The 25,016-nt window shown below is 48.5% G+C and overlaps 1 protein-coding gene across 4 annotated transcripts in view; it reads right to left on the bottom strand.

Moving 5' to 3' along the window:
• Nucleotides 1-25,016, bottom strand: part of KATNIP (katanin interacting protein) — a 194,856-nt gene that overhangs the window by 130,761 nt on the left and 39,079 nt on the right. For all 4 annotated transcript variants that reach the window (XR_008666428.1, XM_055340414.1, XM_055340415.1 and 1 more), the window contains exons 3-5: nt 10,518-10,594; nt 2,369-2,538; nt 498-595 (exon numbers count right to left, since the gene is read on the bottom strand). Coding sequence is in view for 3 of the 4 variants with exons in the window: in XM_055340414.1 (XP_055196389.1) it covers nt 498-595; nt 2,369-2,538; nt 10,518-10,594 (345 nt within the window). In the remaining variant the exon portion in view is untranslated. The remainder of the gene's footprint in view (nt 1-497; nt 596-2,368; nt 2,539-10,517; nt 10,595-25,016) is intronic.

Genomic DNA, 25,016 nt, shown 5'->3' with positions numbered 1-25,016 from the left:
TTGCCTTATAGGTCTGCTGTAAGGACAAAGGGGAGGAGTCATGTGGGAGCTTAGCCCACACCTCATACCTGGTTGGTGCTCAAAAATGCAAGCTGCTGGCATCAGCAGCACCCTGACGTGGCATCTTAGGTCTGTGGGGAAGGGAGCTTTGTCTTCTTCACCCACTGCATCCCTGGCATCGAAGAATGTGCCAGGCACATAGTGGGTGCTCAAAAAAAGACAGCTGTATAAATGAGTCACCATGATAGGATTGTGAGTCCATCTTGGGGTGACCCCATCCCCTATCTGGAAGGGAGGATCATGCCACTAAGAGGGGGCAGGAGGGTCCCTAGGCTCCCCCCACTCTCAAGGGCCAGCACTACACGAAGAGAGGACATCAGTAGGGTGCCCAGACAGACCATGAGAATTCTCAGTGCTTGGATTATATTTCTATTCCCACAAGACCCTGCTCCTTATTCTAAAGCTATATGTCTTGACTCTGCCCAAGGTTTCCAGACCTGGTGCCATCCTCGGCGCTGGACTTTGCTGGGGGCTGTCCGAGAATTGCGTCTTAAAGCTTCCTCTGCTTCTCGGAACAGGGTTCTTCGTCCACCATCTGTACCAGGGATGAAGGAAAGAGTCTCAGTGAGGCACCAATGACAAGTTCACACCCAAGGAGGATTCATGACTTCCACTGAAAATGCACACTAGTGTGCCCAAAGTCATATACAAAGTGAGTTACTATAGTGCTGCTGGTAGCAGCAGGGCATTAGAAAACAGCCAAATGCCCAGGAGAAAGGGAATGGGAAGTAAGTCACAGCTGAATCGGGCAGGTCTATATACAAAAGGAACAATCTCCGAGATATGGAAGCAGGGTACATGCGGTATGTACTACAGGCCAGCATTTGTATAAAAGAGGAGAGAAGGGAGAGAGATTTGTTGAATGAGTGAAGGTATTGCTGGTGACCCAAGTACAAAGACTCTTATTACCTGCACCTCCTTGAAACCTGGACCAAGAAAGGCCTGCTTCTCCCAACTAGTAGCAGGTTTTGGCCTGATTCCTCCTCCCCAAAAGCTAGGAGAATCATTCCATTTCCCTTGTTGTCCTGGGGGCTAGGAAGCTCATGCTAAACTCTAAGCTGAGTGGCTGTGGGTCTCCTGGAGGAAGGTTTGGGGACTTTGCTTTCTCCTTTTAGCTTTTTGTTGTTTTGACTTTTAGTGGCTACTAATGGCTTGGGATGGTTACCATACCTGAGAGTAAGGCAATGAATCAGAACAACACGAATCAAGATTATTGTGCAACGGGCATTTAACATTTCATATATTATTTAATCTTCCTGGCAAGCCTACAAGGTGGGACTAACTATTCCCACTTCATAGAAGAGGAAACTGAGGGTCAGAGAGGGCCCGACTGCCAGAGGTCTCAAAGCTAAACAGTGGCAGAACAGAGTTCAAACCCAGCTCTGCCTCATTCCAAATGTTCTTCCTGTAATTTGGTAGCACACCAGCTTCTCAGACAAAGTGGCCTGCCTTCAAGGGTGCCCTACGGATGGGTGCCCTTGTCAGTTCCATTTAACAGATGAGGAAGCAAAGGCCCAGAGTAACATGGCCAAATGTGCTCTGTCACTTCATTCACTTTACCACCAGGTTATTTCTGGTGCCTGTACTGGGCTAGCCGCTGGCTACTAATGGCTTGGGATGGTTCTGCTCCTGTTCCACTTCACAGACTCTCTGAGCTTTTAGTGCAGGACACATGGGATTGGTTTAAAGTCTGTGGAGTATGGATTAACTAAATTCAGAAATGAACAGTGGAATCAAATATCACACAGGGTTAGGTACTGAAGTGAAGACACAGCCAGTGAAAATCGAGTATAATTTAAATTATTCTAGACATTTCCTTCAATTACTGGCACTACGAAATGTAAAAGCCGGGAATTTAGTGCTCTGACCACCTCTGCCCTTGGGTAATGGAGGCCAGGGCTAAGTTTTAAAAGGTATAAAAAGGGATTTCTCTCTCTCACGCACACACTCCTGCTCTTTTCTCTCTCTCTCTCTCTCTCTCTCTCTCTCTCTCTCTTTTTTCAAGAGAGAGAGAAAGTGCACACACGTGCAAGCATGAGGAGAGGCAGAGGGAGAATCTTAAGCAGGCTCCATGCTCAGCGCAGGTCTGACACCGGGGCTTGATTTCACAACCCTGAGATCATGACCTGAGCTGAAATCAAGCGTCAGACACTTAACCAACTGGGCCACCCAGGTGCCCCAAGCTCTCTTTCTGCCAAAGTGGGTATAGTTAACTAGCTACTTGCTGGTAAGTTTATGTGCATGGGATAGGACTCCACTGTCCCAAATTTGTCAGTGTGTGGCTGGGCCCAGGGGGTCCTGTACTCACCATGTGTTCCCTCGGCATGTGAGGCACTTCTGGTGAAGTCAGAGTGGACAGCTTTCCGGGGTGATGTCTTCAGCTCAGAATTGGCCCCATTGACGTAGACAGAGAAGCCCTGCTCCAAGTGCTCCAATCTCAATTGCATGGGGTCCTTGGTTTTCAAATGTTTTAATATCCTGGAAGAGAAATGATTCCTTGCTCCTTGTTATGTGAGCCTGGGCTGCCGCCCACCCCCATGCAGTGAGAGAACCGCTGCTCTGATGGGCAAAACGTCTCTAATCGGAGGCCGGGTGGCGGGTGCCCAGCTGTTCATCTACAAACAGCCTGTAAGAGGCCCATTACACACACGGAAAAGCAGCAAGGGGGAGATGGTTTCAGGCCCTGCAGGGGTGTTTCTGCTTTCGTGCTGAGGTTCAAATGCACGTTAGCGACAACTCAGGCACACACCGACCTCACCCCGCGGTGGCTGAGACATGTGTTAGCATTGCCACCACACAGCCTGGGTTTCCTGGGATGACCCCAGTTTCATGCATCTCCACCTTGTGTGGATAGTGTTAACTTCTCCAGAGTATAACAAAACATGGGTTTAAGGATCTTAGGTTCTAAGCCTTTGCAAGAGGTTTCATAGAACATCTACAAATCAGAAAACATCCTCCATCACACCAGCAGACTGACTTTTTCCTTCAGTAATAAATGTGTTCTCCAAAGCTCACCCCTGATATCTCAAATGTCATCATTTTATATTCTAATGCAGTGAAAGAATATATCAAAGCAGGCATTCGTTCAAGATTCATGATATGATTATCACCTTTTGGCTAAAAGGGTTTTGGTGTGAACATGGGTGGACCCCTAGTTCAACTCTTCTCAAAAACCCAACCTCACTCCTCAGGCTCCATCCTTGGCCAACTCCTGATATGGCCAGTACCATAATCAGTGGGCAGCATCCTCACCAGCCCCTCCGGAACCACTTCCATCTGTCGTCAAATCCTTCATTGTCTTTACAAACACCTCCATGCACCCCCACATCAATGAGATTTATTTCCACACAAGAAAAAATACAGACAACCAGCCCGCGTGGCAACCAGCATGCATCTTCTTTGTGATTAAACACATTACTACCAAACTGGCAAAATGCAAATTTTTAAAAATAATCAGTAATCACATAAAGGGTGTCTAGTAAGTGCCAAACTCTGTTCTACCTGCTGTACTGATACGGTAGTTGGTTCTTGTTATTCGTGGTAGTTTTATTCTATGAAATCACCACAAATGCTGAGTTAGTGAATACCGAAACTTTGTCCCTAGGGGAAAATACAGGATTTGGTTCCTGTGAGCCTCTGCCGCAACACTTCATCAACTGATCAATACGTAACCTTGCTGTGTGTTTCTGTTTAAAGGCACTTTATTTGATACATAGTTGATACACCTCACAGGCCAGCAGTGCTCTAACCCAGGCCTGAGGGAAGCCCACCCAACACATTTGGGTATTTTCTGTATTTTCTGCGTAGAGACAATATAGTCTTCTTGCACTTAGAAACACCACACGGTACTTCCGCACTATGCCTGGGGGCCAGTTTAAAAGCAAAATCACCACTAAAAAGCATAAAAATGTGGAAAACATGGCACTAAGTATATTTCAAAAGGACACTTGCTTATGGAATAAGGGCTGAAATAAGAAGAGGGAGTGTTCCCTTGCTCTACACCAAAGGCGGGAATGTGCACGTTGGGCAACCAAAAATTTTTGCCATCCTGCACATGTCTTTGAATGCCCACAAAAGCACTGCAAATACCGACGAATAAATTTTAGTGAGTAGGTGAATTCATATTTAGGGAACCTATGAATTATAGGGATTGACTATATTTAGACATTAATCTTCCCCAACAATCCTATGGGGTGATTACTTTTATCATCCCCATGCAATAGATAAGGAGAACGAGACACAGAGAGGATAAGTAACTTGCCCAAGGTCACACAGCTGGTATGGTGGTAGGGCAATCTGGCTCCAGTCTTCACCACAACAAAGACAACCTCTAAAGTTAGTGAGATGACATTGAAACTGGCAGACTTAGACATTGCTGGTAACTCACAGGACCTTCTCAGAAGTAATATGAAAATAGGGAAAATGCCATATGCTTGGTCTTCCCCTGGTAAATCCATTCCAGCAAATCACTTTTGACTGGGAACGATGGTCAGTGTGTGGTCGTAACAAAACCCTGAAGGCAACCCAAATGTCCAACACGGGGAAATGGAACCTGGGATCCCACACAGCTGAGATCACTACGAAGAATCTGTCCAAACGTGAGGAATGGCTTGTGATTGGTGGGGGGCGAAACAGAATAAAAACAGTGCATGTGTGTTTATGTACAAAATTGGAAAAAAGTGTGTTTGTGGAACAGGAACAGAAGGTGATAAATGTGAAAATCCAATCAGTTGTTGAGGTAAGGTGGTGGCATTATGGGTGATTTCTTTGTTTGTTTTTTAAATGTTTCTTTGGCTGTTGATACATCCATCTTTTCAACAATCCTGGCAGGAACATTTATTACAGACTTCTTATCTCCTGCTGGCCTTGGAAGCCTGGGAGTTGATTGTTGGGCGGGCAACAGCATAAAACAGAAGGAAAACACAAGTAACTAAGAGGTGCTTTCCAAACACAGCGTTAGTTGCCCTCTCTGGAGCAAACAATCGGAGGCTGCAGCGGGCAGCAGCAGGCCCTGGGGAGAGAGAGCGGGGAGCCCGAGCCCCGGGAGGAGCACAGAGAATGGAAAGTCTGACCACCCAGCCACAGGGCGCCTGCCTCCATCTCCCTCCCGAGACCGCCCTGTCTCCTGATGCTGCCTTGGTGGTTACGGTGACATCCCGCTACTGGCGTTCTGGGGCTGGCACTCCGTCGTGTGTGCTTCTCTTTAAGCAGAATGATTTATGAAAATGTGGATTTATGAAACTGATAAATGAGGAGATAATTATCCAGACTGTGAAAGGGATCGCTAAAGGAACTCCCCGACTGCAGCTGAGCTGTCAGTGATACGCATGTGGCATCAAAGAGAAGTGGTGTCTTTTTTTTTTTTTAATTGATAGCCTGCTTTGCATAAAAAGCAGCCCTCGGTATATGGGATTCAGAAAAATCAGACACGGTCCCCGCCCTGTCGAAGATGGAGCCCCTGCCCACCTAGTGCCCTTAACACACACACTCTACTTTGTTACGGGTCTTGCTGGCTTCAGAGCTTGTGGCTCACTGCCTCATCCTAGGGGAGACTACCTGTGTGTCTGTTTATTCTCCCTTCCTACCATGGGAATCTGACCCCTGCATATGGTTGGGGTCAGTGCTGAGGGTGAGGAACACTCTTGTGCCTCAACTCTGGAACAAGTGGTTCTTTTTTTTTTTAATTAAAAAAAAGATTTTATTTATTTATTCATGAGAGACACAGAGAGAGAGAGAGAGAGAGAGAGGTAGAGACGCAGGCAGAGGGAGAAGCAGGCTCCATGCAGGGAGCCTGATGTGGGACTCGATCCTGGGACTCCAGGATCATGCCCTGGGCCGAAGGCGGCACTAAACTGCTGAGCCACCCAGGTTGCCCAGAACAAGTGGTTCTAAGGCCCTCAGGGTCTAGCAGGGTATAGAAGACATGGATATGCATTCTAACAGAGCTACTATGGTCCCCATGCTCATCATTGGAGCTCTTTCTGTCTTATCCTATAAGTGACCTATGAGGCCACTTGTACAGAGAGAAAGTGGGGGTGTGACAAGGGACATGATTGGGTGGTCAGGGCACGAGCAGGGGCACAGCTGGCAAGAGGACATGGCCAAGGTCGAGGGATAGGTGGTGCATCGCTCCTGGGTGTGGTCGTGCCTGTGTGGATGGTGGGATCACCTCAGCCTCAGAGCACTGTGGCTGGTGGGTGACCAGGCTAGCCACATGGCCGCTAGGACCTCAGTCACCCCAGAGGGCAACCAAGGGCTTCTCCAGGGGTCAAGCATTCAAGAAATACCCGGATTTCAGCTCAGGGTATTAACTGACATTAACATTAATATAATGATGATGATGATGGTGGTGGTGGTGGTAATGATGACACCTGAGTGTTTGTCTCTCTTACTCCTTCACTGGCCCTGTGATTTAGGTCTTACCATTGGCCTGTTTTTTTTTTTTTGTTTGTTTGTTTGTTTGTTTTTTTTGTTTTTTTTTTTTTCCATTGGTCTGTTTTATAGATGAACTTGACCAAGATCACAGAGCCCAGGAAGCTGCCAGGATTTCAATTCTGGTCCGCAAGGCTCCAGAGCCCATCTCCCAGACACACCATTGTGCTGTTTCTAGTCTCCTCACCACTTATCACACCACCAGGGCTGAGCAAGGAGAGTCCAGATGGGGAGCAGTGGCTCCCAGCTGGGGGCTTCCTGGAGGTGGTGGCATTTGAGACCAGCCCTGAAAGATGGTAAGGCAGAGGGCGGTGGTGCAAAGAGACTGCTGTTCCTCCCAGAACATTGGTGCTCACAGGCTCTAGTACTGGCCTGTTAGGATGTCAGCATCCCCCATCCGTGTGGGTGTAGGTGGTGCAGTGTGGAGGATGAAGCTCCACAGAGAAGGTTTTACCATTTCCTCAGTGTCTGTGTAACCTTTGGCAAGTCCCGACACCTCCTGGGCCTGTTCCTCTTCTGTAAAATGAGATTAAGAGTGCCTACCCCTCTTCGGGCTGACATGAGGATGGAGTGGGATACCAGGCTGCAGCTCCAGCTCAGAGACTGGCCCATGCCAACAGCCCCTCACCCCCCACCCCGGATGCTGGTTCTCCCGTTCCTTCTCTGCCTGAATCTCCTTTTGGGGCAGTGGGTTTACATCTTTCATGGGCATGTTTTCCTATACATTTCCCTCAAACCACCTTTTCCAGAGAAGAAATAACACCACTGCTGGACTCCTGGATCTGGTCCAGCCCCCACCATCTAGAGGGATGTTTTACAGTCCTTCCCTGCCATCAGCCCTCCAGCACTCGGCCCAACCTGGTAGCTCTGTCGTGAGTGAGCCGGTCGGGTGTGATTACATCTATCATGAAGGTGAGTGACCAGAATCACTAAGGATCCTCTGGGAGGGTTCAGGCAGGAGTGACCTGGGACTGTCACATCCTCCTCTACCTCCCTTGGTCCTCTCCTGGAGCACATGATCACATTCTGCTTCTTTGGGAGTGGTTATAAATGGGTGGCCTTGTGCTCACCTGCCACTGCCAGGGCAGTTCCTCAAGGGCAAGGGCTGTGGGGCAGAAATCTGTTCAGTCTGCCTCGCCAGCAACTCTTCCCTATCCTCCAAACCAGCTCCTCGGATTCCTTTTGGGAACCGCTCTGTTCTTTCCCTTACTCTGTGTGGTCTGGGTGACACTCACTCCACTACCCAGGTGAAGGAGGTAGCCAAGGAGTGGCCAGTCAGGCCATGCCAGTTCGCCAGGCACCAGGGGCAACTGGCTCGGGGCTGAGGCTGGGGCCCTCCTCAGGAATTCAGCCCAACTATCAAGAAGTCCTCTCTTCTCCTTGAGGCAGGATGCAAGGGTGAGGCCACCGGTGGCTGCCTTGGCTCCCGTGAAGGAGGTGCCAGCCTGAGATGAGTAGAGTCAGAGCCAAGTACCTGGATACAACTATACCTGAAGCCAGAACATTATCCCAGATTTCTTAATTTCATGAGCCAGTAAGTTTCCTTTTTTATTTAAGGTCCATTTACCTTGAGTTTCTGTCCTTCCTGTCTCCCAACCACCTGAGTACTAACTAATAAAGTTGATGCCTTCCTCATCACAATGCTCTCCTTCATGTTGTTGGTAGTGCTAAGCACCGAGAAGGCACTCAGTGAAATCCTGAATGAAGAAAAGAATACCACCTACAGCATTTGTGGCAGCTATGTTCTGGGCAGGACACTCCCGGGAACTGGCTCCAGTTTTTGCACACCCTCCTGTCTCAGGTCACAGGGCAACCCAGATAAGCAGGCTGGGTTTTCATTTCCCTCTGTGTACACCATAAAGCCCAGAGGCTGGCTTTCTACCAGGTCATATAACTAGATTTCCAAGTACACTGCGGTTTACTCCCACAAAACCCTTCATTGCGAAACTGGCAACTCTGGCAGATTTCTCCCCTCTTGATTATTTATGACAATATTAAACAAAACATAAATCAGAAAGTCCAGCCCAGCTCTACCACTTCCTGGCTGGATGACTTTGGACAAACGGCTCACTGCTCTGGGTCTTTTTTGTCTGGAAAATGGGTGCAGTGAGTATAGCTACATCACATCAGGTAGGGGGAGGATAAACTGAAAGGATGGGGCTCAAGTGCCTGCATGCAGGAGGCACTCCAGAAGAGGTGCCTCCAAAGCAACAACTGGTGGTAGCTCATGGGGCCACCCACTTTTCATGTCTCCATTTGGAAGTGTTTCTAGCTCTACCTTCTGAGCTCCTGTCATCACGCCAGCTCCCTCTGGGTGACAACGTATCCCCCAAATTTTATGGCAACTCAGCTTTGACATATTTTTTAATTGCCTTTGTGCTGCAACCTTGTCTCTGGATATTCTCCTCTATGCTACCGGCTGGTAGCCCTTTGATGGTGCACTTATTGATCCGCTGATTAATGAGAAGCAATTTGCTCCTAAGGAACTATGACAATGTCCTCCCAGACAAGTCACACGTACATGATTAAACGACCACTCAGGTGTTCGGTGGCACCATCCAGCCTGCCAGGAATGGAATAAAAACACCCCGCTCCACGGCATTAATGATGATAAAAACCCATGCTGGGCTAATCAGCACAAGCCTCCCACTACCGTAGGTGGAGCTGCCCCTGGGCTGGGGAGATGAGCACAGAGTGGCCTGGCACAGAGGAAGGACACTGTCTGGTATGTCTAGCTGCTCCTGGAAAGTTTACCTGTTCAGTAATTCACCACCAGGGGCCGCATGGCCAGAACAGGGGCATCTAGCCACTGTGGGCCGGTGTTGTTAGAGATAGATCCCAGGCGCCTTAGTGGAATTTAGTAAAAGGGTCAGTGCACGGGAATGCTAACTCCTATATAAACCCGTCTGTGTAACATGCCAGCAGGGTCCCACCTGACAAGAATTGGGTGTCCGGACAGTCAGATGAGGGCTGAATGCACAACAAGCAGGATGACAACTCCCAGGCTCTCTTGCCTGTAAGACCCCGAACTCATTCCTATAACACAAAGGCCCAGATTAGGGCCCTCCCCTCCCCACTCCCACAGGCCTGTTTTAGGGGCCTGCAGCATCCTGCGCGTTGTTTTGAGTTTTAATCTGAGTGCATTACCAACATTTTAAAATTCAGGAGATTTCACAACCCAAATCCAGATTTCCAGCTTCTCCAGCAGCCTTGGAAGATATGGACCCCTGGGCCCAGGCTCCTACAAACAACAACTGGCCTGAGCTGAGCAGCTGGGAAGTGAGAATCCCAGGTGCCCACCGACTCCACTGTGCTGTGCTGGCTTCCTTCACTCACTGCCCGGCCCCTCCTAGCATCTGAGTTGCCAACCCAGCTTAACCTGAAACCTAAGGCCTGATAACAAACCACAGTGAACTGACTGTGAACCTCCACAGGCCCCATGAAGGCAGTGAAGAGGTGATGCCTCTTTCCAACCAGACCACACTGCTTTGCCCTCGATCACTAAACATTGCATCTACCATAGTTCCCCCCCCCCCCACTCCGGAGCTAGCACACCAGAGTCAAAAATAAGTACCAACTAAACTTTAAATGACATATTGACCAGCTTTAAACACAGATGTGAAACGACTCCACCTTGATCTAATGAGGCATGATTATAGGCTCAGATTTCAAGGGCCCGTCAAAGCTTGGGAGATGGCAAACTGGGCTATTCAGGTGACTAATGCACAGGCCCTGTCAGGTTCAAGCTTTTCCATGACAAAGACACCGTCTCCCAGAACAGCAGCAGGAAAGCAAGAGGTGGTACTTATATGTGGAACAGTTTGCTACTGCTCAATCAAAGATGCAATTAAATCAGTGAGGGGAGAAACAGGAGCTGGGATTGTAGATAATATTCCAAGCCTCTGAGTAGAGGCTGACTGCGCCCCATTCCTATGTGACACAGAGCCTGCCTGCTGTCTAATAAATCGAAATCGGGTTTTTATTTGGCTAATATTAAGGGCTGCCATTGAGCAGGTTCATCTTACCGGTTCCTCTGCTGAAGCAATATTAAATACTCATCATGTTTCTCATCGAAGTCTGGCACCATGTCCTTAGTGTAAGCCTGAAATGAAGAAATCGAGCAGTGTGATATCGGAATGTGGGGAATTATTTACTGAGGCAGGAGGCTGAGAGGCCAGAGACTGAGCTTGCCGAAGGCCCGGCTCCCTGGGCACATCACTCAGGCGACCCAGAGCCCCAGAGATGGTCTGAGGGTCCCATGGGTCTTGAACATACATAACCAACAGTCTATAGAAAGGAGGAGGTCGGTTCTCTGGTCTTGACACTGTTTGTTCCACCCGTGCTCTGTAAGAGCAGGGGCTTGGGCTAAATTTTAGCTTTTATGTTTTCTCCACATTCATTATTTAGCTACCTGAATTATCATAACCAGATGTGACCCAAATCAGTTGCTTAAGAAGGGATCTCATTCTTCTCTTGCCATGGCAAGAGGAATGCATGCTTATTAGAACTCAGTCATTATAAAAACATGATCCAGACAGTGAGGGCGCCTTTAAGAGCAGACACTTGGGGGCTTAGACCTCCTCTTTTGGCAACAGAACTCTGGGTTTCCTTTAAAGAACCACTCATCACCTTCCTTCAGTTCACTGACTTTGTGAGAGGCCCTAGAAACTTCCTTTGTTGGCCTCTTGGGTCACATGACCTTGGCCTTAGCCTTGACAATCCACACAGTGCTGCCTGCAACCACAGTGATTCACTAGTCTGTGCGTGAGCCATGGCCTGAGCCAGACCCTTGAAAGTCAGCCCTGAGTCTTTGCTGATCCTTTTGGGGGAAGAGCTGCTATCTTTCCATTGGGGAGCGGCTAGGCTGATGAGACACAGGCCTGGAACTATCTGAGAATGAGGTCAATAACAGAGAGAGCAGGTGCATCGAGAGATGGAGACAGATCCTTAAAGTCGTCACTTGACACCTTGGATCCACTCATGTCTGAAGAAGTATCTGGACAATTTAGTTCTTGCTTTAGAAGTTTCTGCTGAGTCTCTATCACTTGTAGCCAAAAGAATTATGTCATATGTACCATAAACTGACCATTAGAGATAACCCCTATTCTAATTTTCTATAGCTTTATGGAGGGATAATTAATGCAGAATAAACTATACGTGTTTAAAGTGACATATGTATATGCCAGTAAAACCTCCATTATAACTTGATATATATTCCCCTAGATGTTTTTATCATATACATATACATACATATTTTTACATACATATTTATAAACATATACACAAACCCAGACATTCTTTTTTTTTTTCTTTTGAGGGGGGCTCAATCTCATGACCCTGAGATCATGACCTGAGCCAAAATCAAGAGTTAGACGCTTAACCAGCTGAGCCACCCAGGCGCCCCCACAGACATTCTTTTAAACAAAAATAGGATCATACTATAAACAATGCTCTTTAATTTTCTCTTTCTTAAATAACTTTTTTTTTTTTTTTTTTGCCAAGGGATGGATTAAAGAGACAATATAGGCTTGGTTCTGGTCACAAGTTACATGGATTAAGTTTTAAAAGGCAAGTAAGACATTTGCAATAGAAATGCAGTTTGTGTGAAAATCCTAACTGCCACCATGGGAAGAAGAGAAAAGAAAATCCCCATCATTCTCCTCTTCTCAAAATCTGGCTTTAAGACCACAACCCTATCCACGGGTGACCCATAACCTCCTTAACCAAATATATATAAATAGCCTTTCCTGTGCTCCTCCTTTTCAGTTGCTCTGGGCTATGGAGGACTACTGACCTCCCCGTCTGTCCCCAAATTCTCCTCCTTCGGCTTCTGCAGTTGTAAATGGGCCTCTCTGCCCTCCGATGCCTTGTCTGGCTTCCCTTCTTGTCTTGCACCGTCTCTGTCCATTTCACCCCTCTGGGCCTCTCTCCCCATCTTCTCTTTCCAGTTACGAGGAAATGGGCCCTCTGGATGGAAACCCGAGGTCACTCCTGGTCCAGTGCTGACAGCCCAATCCCCTCTCTTGTCTCCTTTCCTGTAGGACTTGTGTTGTTGCCATCTGCTTACCTCTTCCTTGTCATCCCACTTCCCACAACCTTTTTCCCCCATGCCCTACTCTTTGGGCCCACTTGGGGACAGGATGAAGTGCTCCCCTTTTCTCTCCTGTCCCAATGTCCCCGAAACTTCTGAGTTTCACTGGGTTTTCCTGCTAGCTTATCTGGCCAAACAATCAGGAAGTGGGCATGAGGAAGGAAATGTAAACAAACAAATTAGCAATAGTTGACCCTATTCTCTTATTTCCCTGGCTTCCTGAGATGCCAGGTGACTTCGTGCTCTCTGGGACTGAGCCCTGCCTCACTTGCCCTGAATGTGAGAAGAGCTCAACCTCAGCCCTCTGAGAGCTGTTTGCAGGACACTGGGTCTGGGGAGGATCGTCAGTCCCTTCCAAAATAGCATGTGTCTGATGTGGAGCATTTCCATATCCATGATTCTCCTTTGATCTTTGCAAGAGCTCTTAAAGTGGTTATTATTACCCATTTAAGATACAAAGAAACCCATCTCACGCATCTTCCAGGAACACCCATCCTACTCCATGGCAATTTACATAACCATTTTGAAATATCGAAATGACCACTGATAGATTATGGTGTGGAATGGACACTCAGTGACATTTTTAGATGAAATACAAGATGACAAAGAGAGCTCAGCTTGTGATGGGCTGCCCTGGGCTTGTACCTCAGACCATCCGAGAATGCATTTATTCGCCTCTGCCGGGAGAGTGATGTATCACAAAGACTTGAACAGCACAGGCACACATCCAAGCCGAACTTCTCACCAGCCCCGTGCTTTTCTGTGCTTCTCAAATGCTAGAACTAACATGCACACAAATCACCCGGGACTAGGTTGAAATGCAGGTTCTGACTCCGGGTAGGACTAGGGAGGGAGGGGCCCATGTCTGCATTTCTAACAAGCTCACAGGCAATGCCCATGGGCCACAATTGGAGTAGCAAGGCCTGAGCCTAGCCCACCTCTAATCAGACGGTCTCTGAATTAGAGCTGGGGAGAACATGAGCTCTGAGACCAGGCCTGGCTCCAGAGTAGCAACACTGCCATTAGTTTATTCCTCTGTTAAAATGGAAGTAATAACAGTACCTGTCTGGTTGGATTTTTCTTTCCCAAATAGGGTTACATGTGGATTGGAAGCAATAACAGTGGAAAGGACTTAGCATAGTACGCCGCACATAGAAGGTTCTCAGTGACTATTTAGGTATATTTGCATTTATAGAGCTCCATTATTTAAATAGTACTATCTTAGCTTCCCCCCTCCCCCCCAAGCTCATTCCTACCTGGCCGGCCTTAATTATTCTACTCCCTTTTCCAGAAATCTACTCCATCCCCTCCAGCCTCCACCCAAATCCTCTCCAGGGCCCAGCTGGGTTCCCAAAGCCTCCACGAAAACTTCCCTTGCCATTCTCGCCCCACTCTCTTCAGCTCATTCCGAAACCCTGCAATTAGCATTAAATTATATACAATACAATGTGCAATAGTACGTAATTAAGTGCTAAGTTGTTAGCATTTAACTATATATATTGCTCACCAATTATCTGGGGATTTGGAGACTTGGGGGTGAACCCTGAACTCCGCTACATACCTTCGCTGAGCCTCAGTGGCCTTGGTCTGTAAAGGGGGGTTAACAGTAAGGTCAGAGGGCAGCTCTACAGCTCCACTAGGAGAAAAGCAGAAGTGATTTAGGATCCTTCCCTGTCTTCTCACTGATTCCCCAGCCAGATTATAGGGGGAGGATAGGGGAAGAGTCTCAGCCTCACCACCATCCAGCTGTAGGATGGTGAGTGCTGAGGCTGGCTAAGCACCAACTTGGTTCACTCTCACTCACTCCAGCCCTAATCAGAAACCAGACACAGACCCTCCTCAGCACCACACACTTCACTTTGCAGAGGCTTTATGTGTCTGGCTAAACCTGGAGACATTTGTATGGGAGGCACCCCTAGAAGGTGTGAGACCCCTATAAAGTGCCAACTTCATCATCACCGTCTTCCAGCAAACATTGATCAAGTGTTGTCACATATGCACAAGGGTTTAACAAAAGCTTGGACCCACTGTGTGTACTCATCTATAGGCCATACTCAGCCACCAGTCTGGGCCCTGCCCCGCATGGTCCTGTCGTGCCTGGTACGGGTGTTGTGCATCCAGTCAAGCAAACACATACTAGCCAGGGGTCCTAATATTGAGGATGGCCTGCAGAGGCTTTTCGGAACACCCATTCGATTGAATGCATGAGGGTATTTTTCTGGGAAGAAAATCTGTAATTTTCAACAGATTACCCAAGGCATCTGAGACCAAAGAAAGAAGACAAATGATCATAATAAAATGTATAAAATGGGATGCCAAGGATTTGAATGAGGGACCTAGGAAGGCTCCCCAGGGTATGGCCAGGCCCTAGTCTCCCAGGGAAACAATCAGATACCCAAAACCTAACCATTTCTTCCCCACCTCCCTGCCACACCCTGGCTTGGGCCCCCTCATGCTCCTGCCCTCACCCCTGCAGTCTCTTCTCCCTGCTGCAGCTAGGGGGTCCTGATGAAAGCTAAGATAAATCATGTGACTCCTCTGCTCCGGACTCTTCACGGGTCCCAGTGGCCAGCAGGGCCCTGGGCCTCTACTCATGTCTCTGACCCCACTCCTCTCCCCTCCCCTCATCCCAGGACCCTTGACACTCAGCATGCTCCAGCCTTAGAGCCTTCAACTCACCAGTCCTGCATGATATGCTGCTCTTCTCCCAGATAAATACCCAGATTGCTCACCTCCTCCAAGACTTGCCTCACATCTTACTTTCTCAGAGAGGTCCTCCCTGGCCACCCTATTTAAAATTGCAAGCCAGGGGCACCTGGGTGGCTCATTTTGGTATCTGCCTTCCCAGGGTCATGATCCCAGGGTCCTGGGATCAAGCCCTACAACAGGCTCCCTGTTCAGTGGGGAGCCTGCTTCTCCCTTTCCCTCTGTCTGCTCCCCCTGCTTGTGCTCTCTCACTCTGTCAGATAAATAAATAAAATCTTCTAAAATAAAATAAAATTGCAAGCTGTGCATCACATCTTCACTTCCAATCTCCCTAACATACTATCTCCTTTATCTCATTTACTACACCTCTTATGTATTAATTCCACGGAGGCAGGGACTGGGTCTGTTTTGATCATTTGTGTCTTCCAAGCCCCTAAGACAGTGCCGGGTGCACAATGCACCCTCCCTAAATACGAGTTGAGTGAATGAATAAATACAGCCACATTTGAGCTGGGATTTTAAACCTGAAACATTTTCTGGCCCACAAGAAAAGGGAAAGGCATTCCAGGCAATAGGGTCAGTATGGGCAAAGGTGTGCGGGGGCGGGAGGGGGCTTGAAAAAGCTTGAAATGTTCCCAACTGGCCAGAAGTTGGGTTTGACAAGAGGTGGGCGTGGAGACTGCGCAAGTTAGCTATAGCAAAGGGTCTTAAGGTGTTTGGATGTGACATGGACACAAAGTGTCACTGCCACTACTGTTATCCTCATCATCTTTATCCCTGATGCCAGCCCCAGAGACGGTACAGAACCTTATCAATGGCCTTACTATTAGTTCTCTTTAGGGGAAAAAATGGAATTGGAAAGAATGCCGAGAATCGGCTATGCTTAAAGGTGCTTGACAGAGTCTATATTTCAGGAATCACATGCTCCTCTGAGGCCAGAATATTGGAATTCTCCTAAACAGGGCTGACTTAGCGAGTGCCAGTGTGTGAGCTGCATTAACAAGCAGCTGAGAGCTGCAGACTCTGTCTCCAGGGCTGGTGAATGCCGGGGACCTAGCCTCACTGGTGTCAGGTCCCAGCAGGGAAGTACACGAACTTTGGATGGTTTAATAATGAGGCCTGAGGCACTGCAGAGTTCACAGAGCCCCTCTTCTACCCTACCTCCCCCCAGGCTCACACCCTAACCTGAGGGACAATTTAGGAGCAGAGCCAATGCTCCAGATTACTGGGGCCCAGCTCTGCAGGCTGCCATAGCTGCCATTTCTTATGCTCTCTGGGGATGCTTATGGTGGCTGTGTGCAGTCATGCTACGCTCTGAGATCATTAAGCCCATTTTACAGGCTCTGAAAGCTGAGGCAAATGGCCTAATGGCCACAAAGCAACTAAGTGGAGCTAAGGCACATTTGCTATTTGTGTCGGCTCAGCGTCTATTTCATTTCCTTCTGGTTACATCACCTCACTCTTCCTTTGGGAAACCACTTCTCCTCCACTCTCAGTCCATGTGGTACCCTGGCCAACCAGGGACTCCATCTCCCTGGCCATGTGATTGGCTCAGGGCTACGCATGTGCCCTCATGCCAGGTCAACAGACTCAACCAAGGGATTGACTGGATTCGCTGGACAAGTCCCCGTGTCTCTTCCCCCGGAATTATTAGCTGATAGGAACAGAGAGCTACTAGGGCCATCATGAAGGAAGTCATTTTTATCAACTGATTAGGTGTACCATGGTGAACATCCTTGTGTGTTTCATGGTGATATCTGTCCAAGAGTGACGCCAACACCAAGGCAGCTGGCTGCTGGGTTGAGGACAGAAAGAGATGGACCACAAGGAAACCAGATCCTCTTGATCATATTTAACTCCCATATCCAGTCATGCCTGAACCCAGATTTTAGTTACATACCTTTTTTTTTAAATATCTTATTTATTTATTCATGAGAGACACAGAGAGAAAGAGAAGGGCAGAGACACAGGCAGAGACAGGCAGAGGGAGAAGCAGGCCCCATGCAGGGAGCCTGACATGACACTCGATCCCGGGTCTCCGGGATCATGCCCTGGGCTGAAGGCGGTGCTAAACTGCTGAGCCACCTGGGCTGCCCAGTCACATAGCTTTCTTTACTCAAGCCGATTTGAATGGTTTGTGTGTGTGGGAGAGAGAGAGAGAAAGAGAGAGAGAATTCACAACACCTGAGTGAGTTCTGGGTGGCACAGCAGTAAAGCCAATACTCAGGACCGCCTGAATCTAAAGTCTGTCCTGTGATCTAAGGCTCAGAGGAGTAGTCAGTAGAGGATTACAATGATCCCTTAGGGAATGGTCTCAGTGATGGCCCTAAATCCACAATAAAAGACAATCCCAATGTATCCCAAAGTACTAAACTCCTATTCTCCCTTCAAAACCCACCCCCAAATGCCAACTGCTCTGTTATCCTAACAATCCTATTCTTTAGAATGCCCATGATGTGTAGTTAAGTCCTTAATGCAGATTAGCTGAATGAAAAAGGATAGTTTTGAGCTTCCTTTTTACCGTTCTTGCTAACAAAATATCCCATCCTCAAAACAGGAACAAAAAATGCTCTGCATTCATTATGCTCCATCACAAAAGAAGCTAAAGCATCGGCAGATACTACCCCCTAGAGGTTGGAGCGAAATAAGGCAAGGCACAGCAGCAAAGATTTGAGTTTCTCCCGCCCTGGGTAGACTGGGTTAACAAAATCACATGCTTTGCACACACGAGATGAATAATCATAGGAAGAGTTTGGATTATTTCTCAAATATCTTAGACTTACACTGATTACTTCACTACCCTGCCATGTACCATCATTTATTGCTACCAACACACACCTGGAGATTTTATACTTGGTGCCAGGGTTTGTTGAACATCGATGCAGATCTAGAATCTAGGATTTCCTCCTGGACTTCAGGACACAGATACAGACACACTGTTGTCTCTGTGAAAATGTTTTTCTTACGTACCTACATAAAAAATCATTTTCAATCTGTATCTGCTAGAAAATAATGAATGTTTCTTTTTAATTCTCAGAAAAGTTTTCTTGTAAGAATGCAATGTTGTGTTATAAACTATCTTTCAGGCTGGCAAATATAGATTTCTCTTTTTAATCCTGAATGAGTTTACTTTAAAAAAGGAAATTTTATATTAATGCCATAAATGGAAAATCATTATCACCTGCCATAAATAGAAGGCAGACATAAATATGGACCTACTGAAATAGCACATGTTTTACGAGCCACCTACAGTGCCGTGGAAGAAAGCGAACCACACACTGGGAAACTCCAAGCCACTCTGCAAGCTGGACAGCACTGACCTCATTTTACAAATTCATTTGTTCGCTCAATATTTATCGAACGCCTATTCTGGAGAAGAACAGTAAGCACATCAAAGTCTCTGCTATTACATTCTAATGAGAAGAGACAGGCAATAAAAAAAAATAAGTAAATAGGTAGTATTTCAGATGGTGCTAAGTGCTGCGGAGAATGGAAGGCTGGGAGTGGGGGTGGGGGTGGGAGGTGCTATTTTAGCCATGGGGTGAGAGAAGGCCTCTGCTAAGGTGACATTCAAGAAGAGGCTGAAGGAAGTGAAAGAAAAACTGTGGGAATCTGGATAAAGGGGTTTTCCAGGTGGCAGGAGCAACAAGTGCAAAGGTCCTGAGGTGGGAGCATGATGGCATGCTGGAGGAACAGAGTGAGCAAGGTGGGGCGAAGGGGAGGATTGGGGTGGACCAGGGCAGAGGCCATGCTGAGGACTCTGGCATTACTCTGAGGTACCAGGAAGCTCTTGGAGGGTTTTGAGCAGAGCTGGCTTCACGGCATCGAGGTTTATGTGAGTTGGGATGGGCTGGGGCTGGGAGGTTTATGTGAGTTGGGATGGCTCTGGGGCTAAGGAGAGCTCTGTAGGGGGTTTCGGCTGGCAGGATCCCTGGAAGCAGGGTCTGCAGCACCGATGGAAAAGGCCTGCTCACTTCTGCACTCTCAAGCTTGTGCTAAACTCATTCAGACGGCTGTTACGGGTCAGAGCCTTCCAATCCCGCAGGACGGGCCACTTAGCCTAGCTGGGATTTTCTCTTCTCCAATGTCTTTCACCACCACTTCATCTGCACCAACAACTTTTCCTTCTAAGGGAATGAATCTCCCACAGAACTCATCCATCCCCTGGTTGTCAGAAAGGATGCTCACCCCTTAGACAGGGGCCGCCTCTAGCCCTCTGAAGAGGCGGGAGCACTCAGGGGCCCCTTTCTATTCATTCCACAAATATTCCTGGAGCTTCTCCTATGGGATGAGAGCTATGCCAGAGACAAGCAGAGATGAATGGAATCTGGCTCCACCACCCTCCCTGACCTCACTCCTGCCTCCTCTGCCCTGCCCCCCTAGGCTCATAGCCCTTCTGGCTGTTTCTCAGAGCAGCTGAGCCCTTTTAGAAGGTCTCCTCCTTGCTTGTGGGCATGGGTGGCCCTTTCTGGGGCCTCTCCTGACTCCCAAACCTTCTCTCTGAAAGTATCTCCATTTGTTAGTTTGTGGTATGGGCCGGGACAGCAGAGCCAAGAAAGGAGGGCTGTACCTCTCAGCCCCCAACTAGGGCCTGGCACACACAAGGAGCTCGCAGAGTATTGTGGGAAGGAGGGAACAAGAAAGAAAAGAAGGAAAGGAAGGCAGGAAGACGTGATCCCTGTCCTTAAAGAACTTAGCAGGGCGGTCCCTGAAACACAAATGCTTGGATGCCATGGGATAATTGCTACCAACGGGAGGCATGAATGCCAAGGCCCAGGGCGGAGAGCGTGGATGCCGGGCACCACCCAGGGCTGGGCGGCTGGCTCTACAGAGGAGAGGAGAGGAGACAGTGCCAGCTTGTAAAGGAGCTCACTAGACGGTCGGGGGGGGAAGGCAGGGGAGGGACAGGAAGGGCATCCAGGCAGGGGATAAAGTGTGTAAAAGCATAGGGCAAGGAGCCCTGGAAGCATGTCTGGGGGTTGGGATGGAAAATGTTCAGAGCACACTGGTTTGATCTCAGGGGATGGCCAGAGGGACTAGCCTCCAACATTTAAGGTCTGCTTTAGCCTGGTGAAGGGCAAAGCCCACCAAGTCAGTGACAGGTGCTGGGGTGGTGGCGGGGCGGGAAGGGGGGGAAATCTCGAGGAAGGGAGGGGAATCTCATGCTCCAATCTGGGGCGGTACAGTGGGCTTGAGGGCCTAAATTCCACATCCCCTCACCCACTACAGTCAAATGTTTGCCAGGTGAGCTCATGGAGATCTAGGATATAAGGAAAGCAGGTCATATCAGCTCCCATACCCCCATCCCCTCCCCCTGACCGCATGGGACCATGATCCTTTCCTTCCCTCTCTTTACCCCCTTGACCCCCCTCCTTCCTTTCCTCAGGAAAAGCTCTCAGGCTTCCTGAGCACCTCCTGGCCTGTGCCAGGACAAGTTCCCTCGCCTTTGGAGCTGATGCTTTCGGGAAGGAGCCCAATTTTAGACAAATGAGCCAGCCACCATATATATGTCATGTACCATTTCAAGCACTCTGGAGGCAGATACAGGACACCCTGAGCAGTGTTACAGGGACACACATGATAACAGCAGGGGGGGGCAGCTGGGGCTTCATGGAGGGCCGACACGGAACCAAAACATGAAGGGTAAACAAGGTAATTAGGGGCAGAGAGGAGAGTGTGTTCCTAGCAGAGTGGACACACATTGGAAGGCCATGTGGCAAGAAGGTGCAAATAACAGGAGGGATAAGAAAGCTCAGCGGGGCTGGAGACAGGAAGGGGAGTGGGGGAATGACACGGGCTGAGGGGCTGGACCACCAATGCCATGTGGCCCACAGCAAGATTTGCCCTCAACCCCAGGCCACCAGGGAGCCACAACAGGTTTTTGGAGCAGAGGTGGGGGACGCGGGAATAGGACGATGGAGGTGGCCAAGGATGGGTGCTAGGAGGAGGTAGGAGGCTGCTCTGGGTGTTCTGACAACAAGAGGGGTCAGCAAATGGGGGAGGCAGGGAGAAGATACTTTCAAAGTGAAGGCAGGGCTGGATGACGGTTTGGAGAAAGGACATGAAGGAGGAGAGATGCTGAAGGCTCTGCAGTGTCTCGCCTGTGTAATGGGAGGCATGGCATTGTTATTCTCTGAGCACTGAAAGCTGGCAGGGAGCAGGGATGACTGGTTTGGGGCAGCTGTGTTGAGACACTGAGGCACCCAAGAGGAGCAGTTCATGGGCTAGCAGTTGGGTATAGAGGTTTGGGGTTCAAGGCTTCATGGCACGGTGAAGATGCACCTTCCTCCCTGCTCACCCCCATCCCAGGCAGGGTTAGGTCTGCCCCCAGTGGTGCTCCTGGCTCCTTCTCATGGACCACTCTCTGTAGGAGCTCTCAGCCAAGCTGCTGTGGATGCAGGCCAGATGACTCCCAGGTACCGGGACCAGTGATGGTGGGCAGCTCACAGCTGATCCCTTCCCAGGAAGAAGCCAGGTGATGCTGGCTCTCAGACACGGGTTGATGCCAAGGGTACAAAGACTGAGGCTCCTTGTCTGAACTGGGAATGTCTCTGAAGCTCCACCCATCTCCAGAGTTTACTTTGGGATTACCAAGGCCAGATTACCACTCAACTCCTTCCTCTGTCCAGTCTCACATCATTCCAGAGAGCCCCCCACAACATATCTCCCTCCTAGAGTCTGCTTCCTGGGGAGCCAAGATAGCACATCTTTCCTCCTTGACCATGAGCTTCCAGGGCACGGCTGAGTCTTGTTACATTAAAGACATTGACAAATGCATTTTGGACAGCATGAACAATAATGATTCAGCCAGGACTTCCTACATGGTCCGGAATGCAAATAAGACAGACCCAAGTCCCAAAACTATGACGAATTCCTTGCACCATAGGATCCAATTTTTAAAAATTTATTTATTTGAGAGAGAAGGAGAAGGAGAGAAAGGGAGAGGGAGAGAGCAGGAGCAGGGGGAGGGGCAGAGGGAGAATAAGAATCCTTAAACAGACTCCTTGCTAAGCACAGAGCCTGATGCGGGTCTCAATCTCTGCACCCTGAGATCATGACCCGAGCCAAAATCAAGAGCCAGCGGCCCAACCAATTGAGCCACCCAGGCGCCCCCACAGGACCCAATTTTTAATTCTGAAATATGGTTGCCATGGAGGTATATGACATAGGCCCTCAATTCCCGGGTCTTCATTGGACTGCCGAGCAGCTGGGAGGGGTGGCTGGGACTTGGCTCTGGAGCCAGATGTCTGGGTAGGAATCCCATCCTGCTTGAGTGAGTGGCAAATGGTACTTGTGTCTGAGTTTTCTTGGCTGTCAAACTGGGATGATGTTCTAGCAGCATAGTGCATAACAGCCAAAAAGCAGAAGCAACCTGGCTTGTCCTTCAATGGATGAATGGATAAACAGGGTGTGCTATCTCCATACAACAGAATGTTGTTAGGTCACAGAAAGGAATAGGGTGCTGACACACACTACAACATGGGTGGACCCCGAAAACATTATGCTCAGTGAGAGATGCCAGACATTTATATGAAATGTCCAGAACAAGCAAATCCACAGACAAAGAGAGCAGACTCATGGATGCCAGGGCCTGGGGGAAGGAGAAATAGGGAGTAACCACTAATGGGTACAGCTTTCTCTCTGGGGTGATATACACATTCTGGGATTAGGTAGTAACGATGATCGCACAACACTATGAATATGCTAACTACCACTGAAATTGTGCACCTGAAAATGGTAAATTTTGTGTTATGGCAATTAGATCTCAATAAAAAACAAAAGAAATAGGTATGATGGAAAGCATCCCCCTTATAAACATAAACTGTTCAGAATATGGCCTGGCGTGTAATAGATGCTCGTTACATGTTAGCAACAAAGATGATGCTGATTAGAAATATTCAGAAGTTTCTAGCTCCAGCAGCACAAAATCTGAACTCCTGGTGGACCCCCAACCCAGCTCTCTGAGCTAACCCTGAAGGCATTTTATACCACAGCCGACACCCACCTGAAATTCATGGGAAGATGACGTAATTGTTTTAAGGACGCCACTTTCCTTTGCCCATGTGGGCTGTGGCTGAGCTAAACTGTTTCTGGGGAGAGCAGCTGGGTGTAGGATTTGGTCTGCCTCCAGAGAGGGGCTGCTATCACACCCTCAGAACAGGCGCTGGGTTGGTGACAATCACAACCCTGGTTGTGCGCCAACCTTAGATGCGGCGTCACGGGGGGGCAGGCAAAGAATGTTGTCAGGCTGGTGGCGGGATAAGAGGCCCGATGAGTGAGAAGCCGGTCTGCTCTAATAAAAATAGTGTTTTTATAATGTCTTGACCAGTGTGTTTGTCAAAAGGGGATGACTTCAAGCTGGTGAGGAGGTCTAGGAATAGAAACTGGCTGGCAGGGAAGAAGCCAGGCTTGCGGGCTGTAGGAGAGACAGCATTTCGTTTGGGCAGGAGGAAAGGAAAGAGCAGGGAGGGTCTCTTCCAGCCCCTAGAGTAGCCTGTGTTCTGTCCCAAGGCGGGTTCTAAGAGTGGGACAGCAGCCCACAAATTCCACAGTCTCTGTTTCCTCCTCGCTCCTTACAACCCACAGCCCACTACTGAGCTCTGCTCTAAAACACAGATCTCTGTAGCTCCCCTCATTAAAAACCTGCCAAGGCTGGCGAGTCAGGTGGCAGAGGCACTTTGGGGGGCTGTGTGGCAATATCTATCAAAACAAGACCAAACAAAACCTGGCATTGCTTCTATCTATTCAGAGCCAGTCATTTCACTCCTTAGAAGACTCTGGAAAGACACAGGTGCCCGAGGAAAAATGTACAGAATGCTAATGCCCTCCCATTGGAAACATGGCCAAATAACTCACAGTCTGGCCCTACCATACCATAACAAGTTTGTTTAAATAAATAAATAAATAAATAAATAAATAAATAAGACCTAGGTTCATTTGTAACACCAAGGATGGATCTCCAAGACATAGTTCAGGAAGGATAACTACGAGTTACAAAAGCACATCGCCCAACAACATATTCATTATGACACCATTTTGTTAAAATACACACACTCCCAAAGCACGATGTATATTTTACAGATACACTTGGGTATATGGAGGCCCAGAGAAAGGTCTGGAAGGGTGTATGCATGCCAAGCTCCCAACAACAGTTACAACAGAGGGGGAGACTGGGATTTGGGAGGAGTGGGAATTGGCAAAAGGGATTTTAAGCCTTATCTAGAGGCTTGAAAATAATTTTCTCAAGGAAGTTGTTTTCATGTATTACTTGTGTAACTAATGACCTCCACCCATCCTACTTCCCTTCTCAAAAAAGAAAAAGAAAAAAAAAAAAAAAGAGGCGCCTGGGTGGCTCAGTCAGTTAGGCCTCTTTTTTTTTTTATGAGTTTATTCATGAGAGACAGAGACAGAGAGAGAGAGAGAGAGAGAGGCAGGGACATAGGCAGAAGGAGAAGCAGGTTCCCCTCAGAGGACTCGATTCTAGGACCCCGGGATCACGACCTGAGCCAAAGGCAGATGCTCAACCACTGAGCCACCAAGGTGCCCCAACCTCTGACTCTTGATTTTAGTTCAGGTCATGATCTCAGGGTCCAGAGATCCACTCCTGCTGTTTGGCTCCATGCTAAGCATAGAGCCTGCTTATAATTCTTTCTGTGTATGCCTCCCCAGCCTCCCCCAGCCCATCTCCCCACCTCCACTAACCCTTGCTCTCTCTCAAAAAAAAAAA

This window comes from Nyctereutes procyonoides, unplaced genomic scaffold, assembly GCF_905146905.1.
Source record: "Nyctereutes procyonoides isolate TBG_1078 unplaced genomic scaffold, NYPRO_anot_genome, whole genome shotgun sequence".
Taxonomy (NCBI): Eukaryota; Metazoa; Chordata; class Mammalia; order Carnivora; family Canidae; genus Nyctereutes; species Nyctereutes procyonoides.
This window is presented reverse-complemented; position numbering and strand designations above follow the sequence as displayed.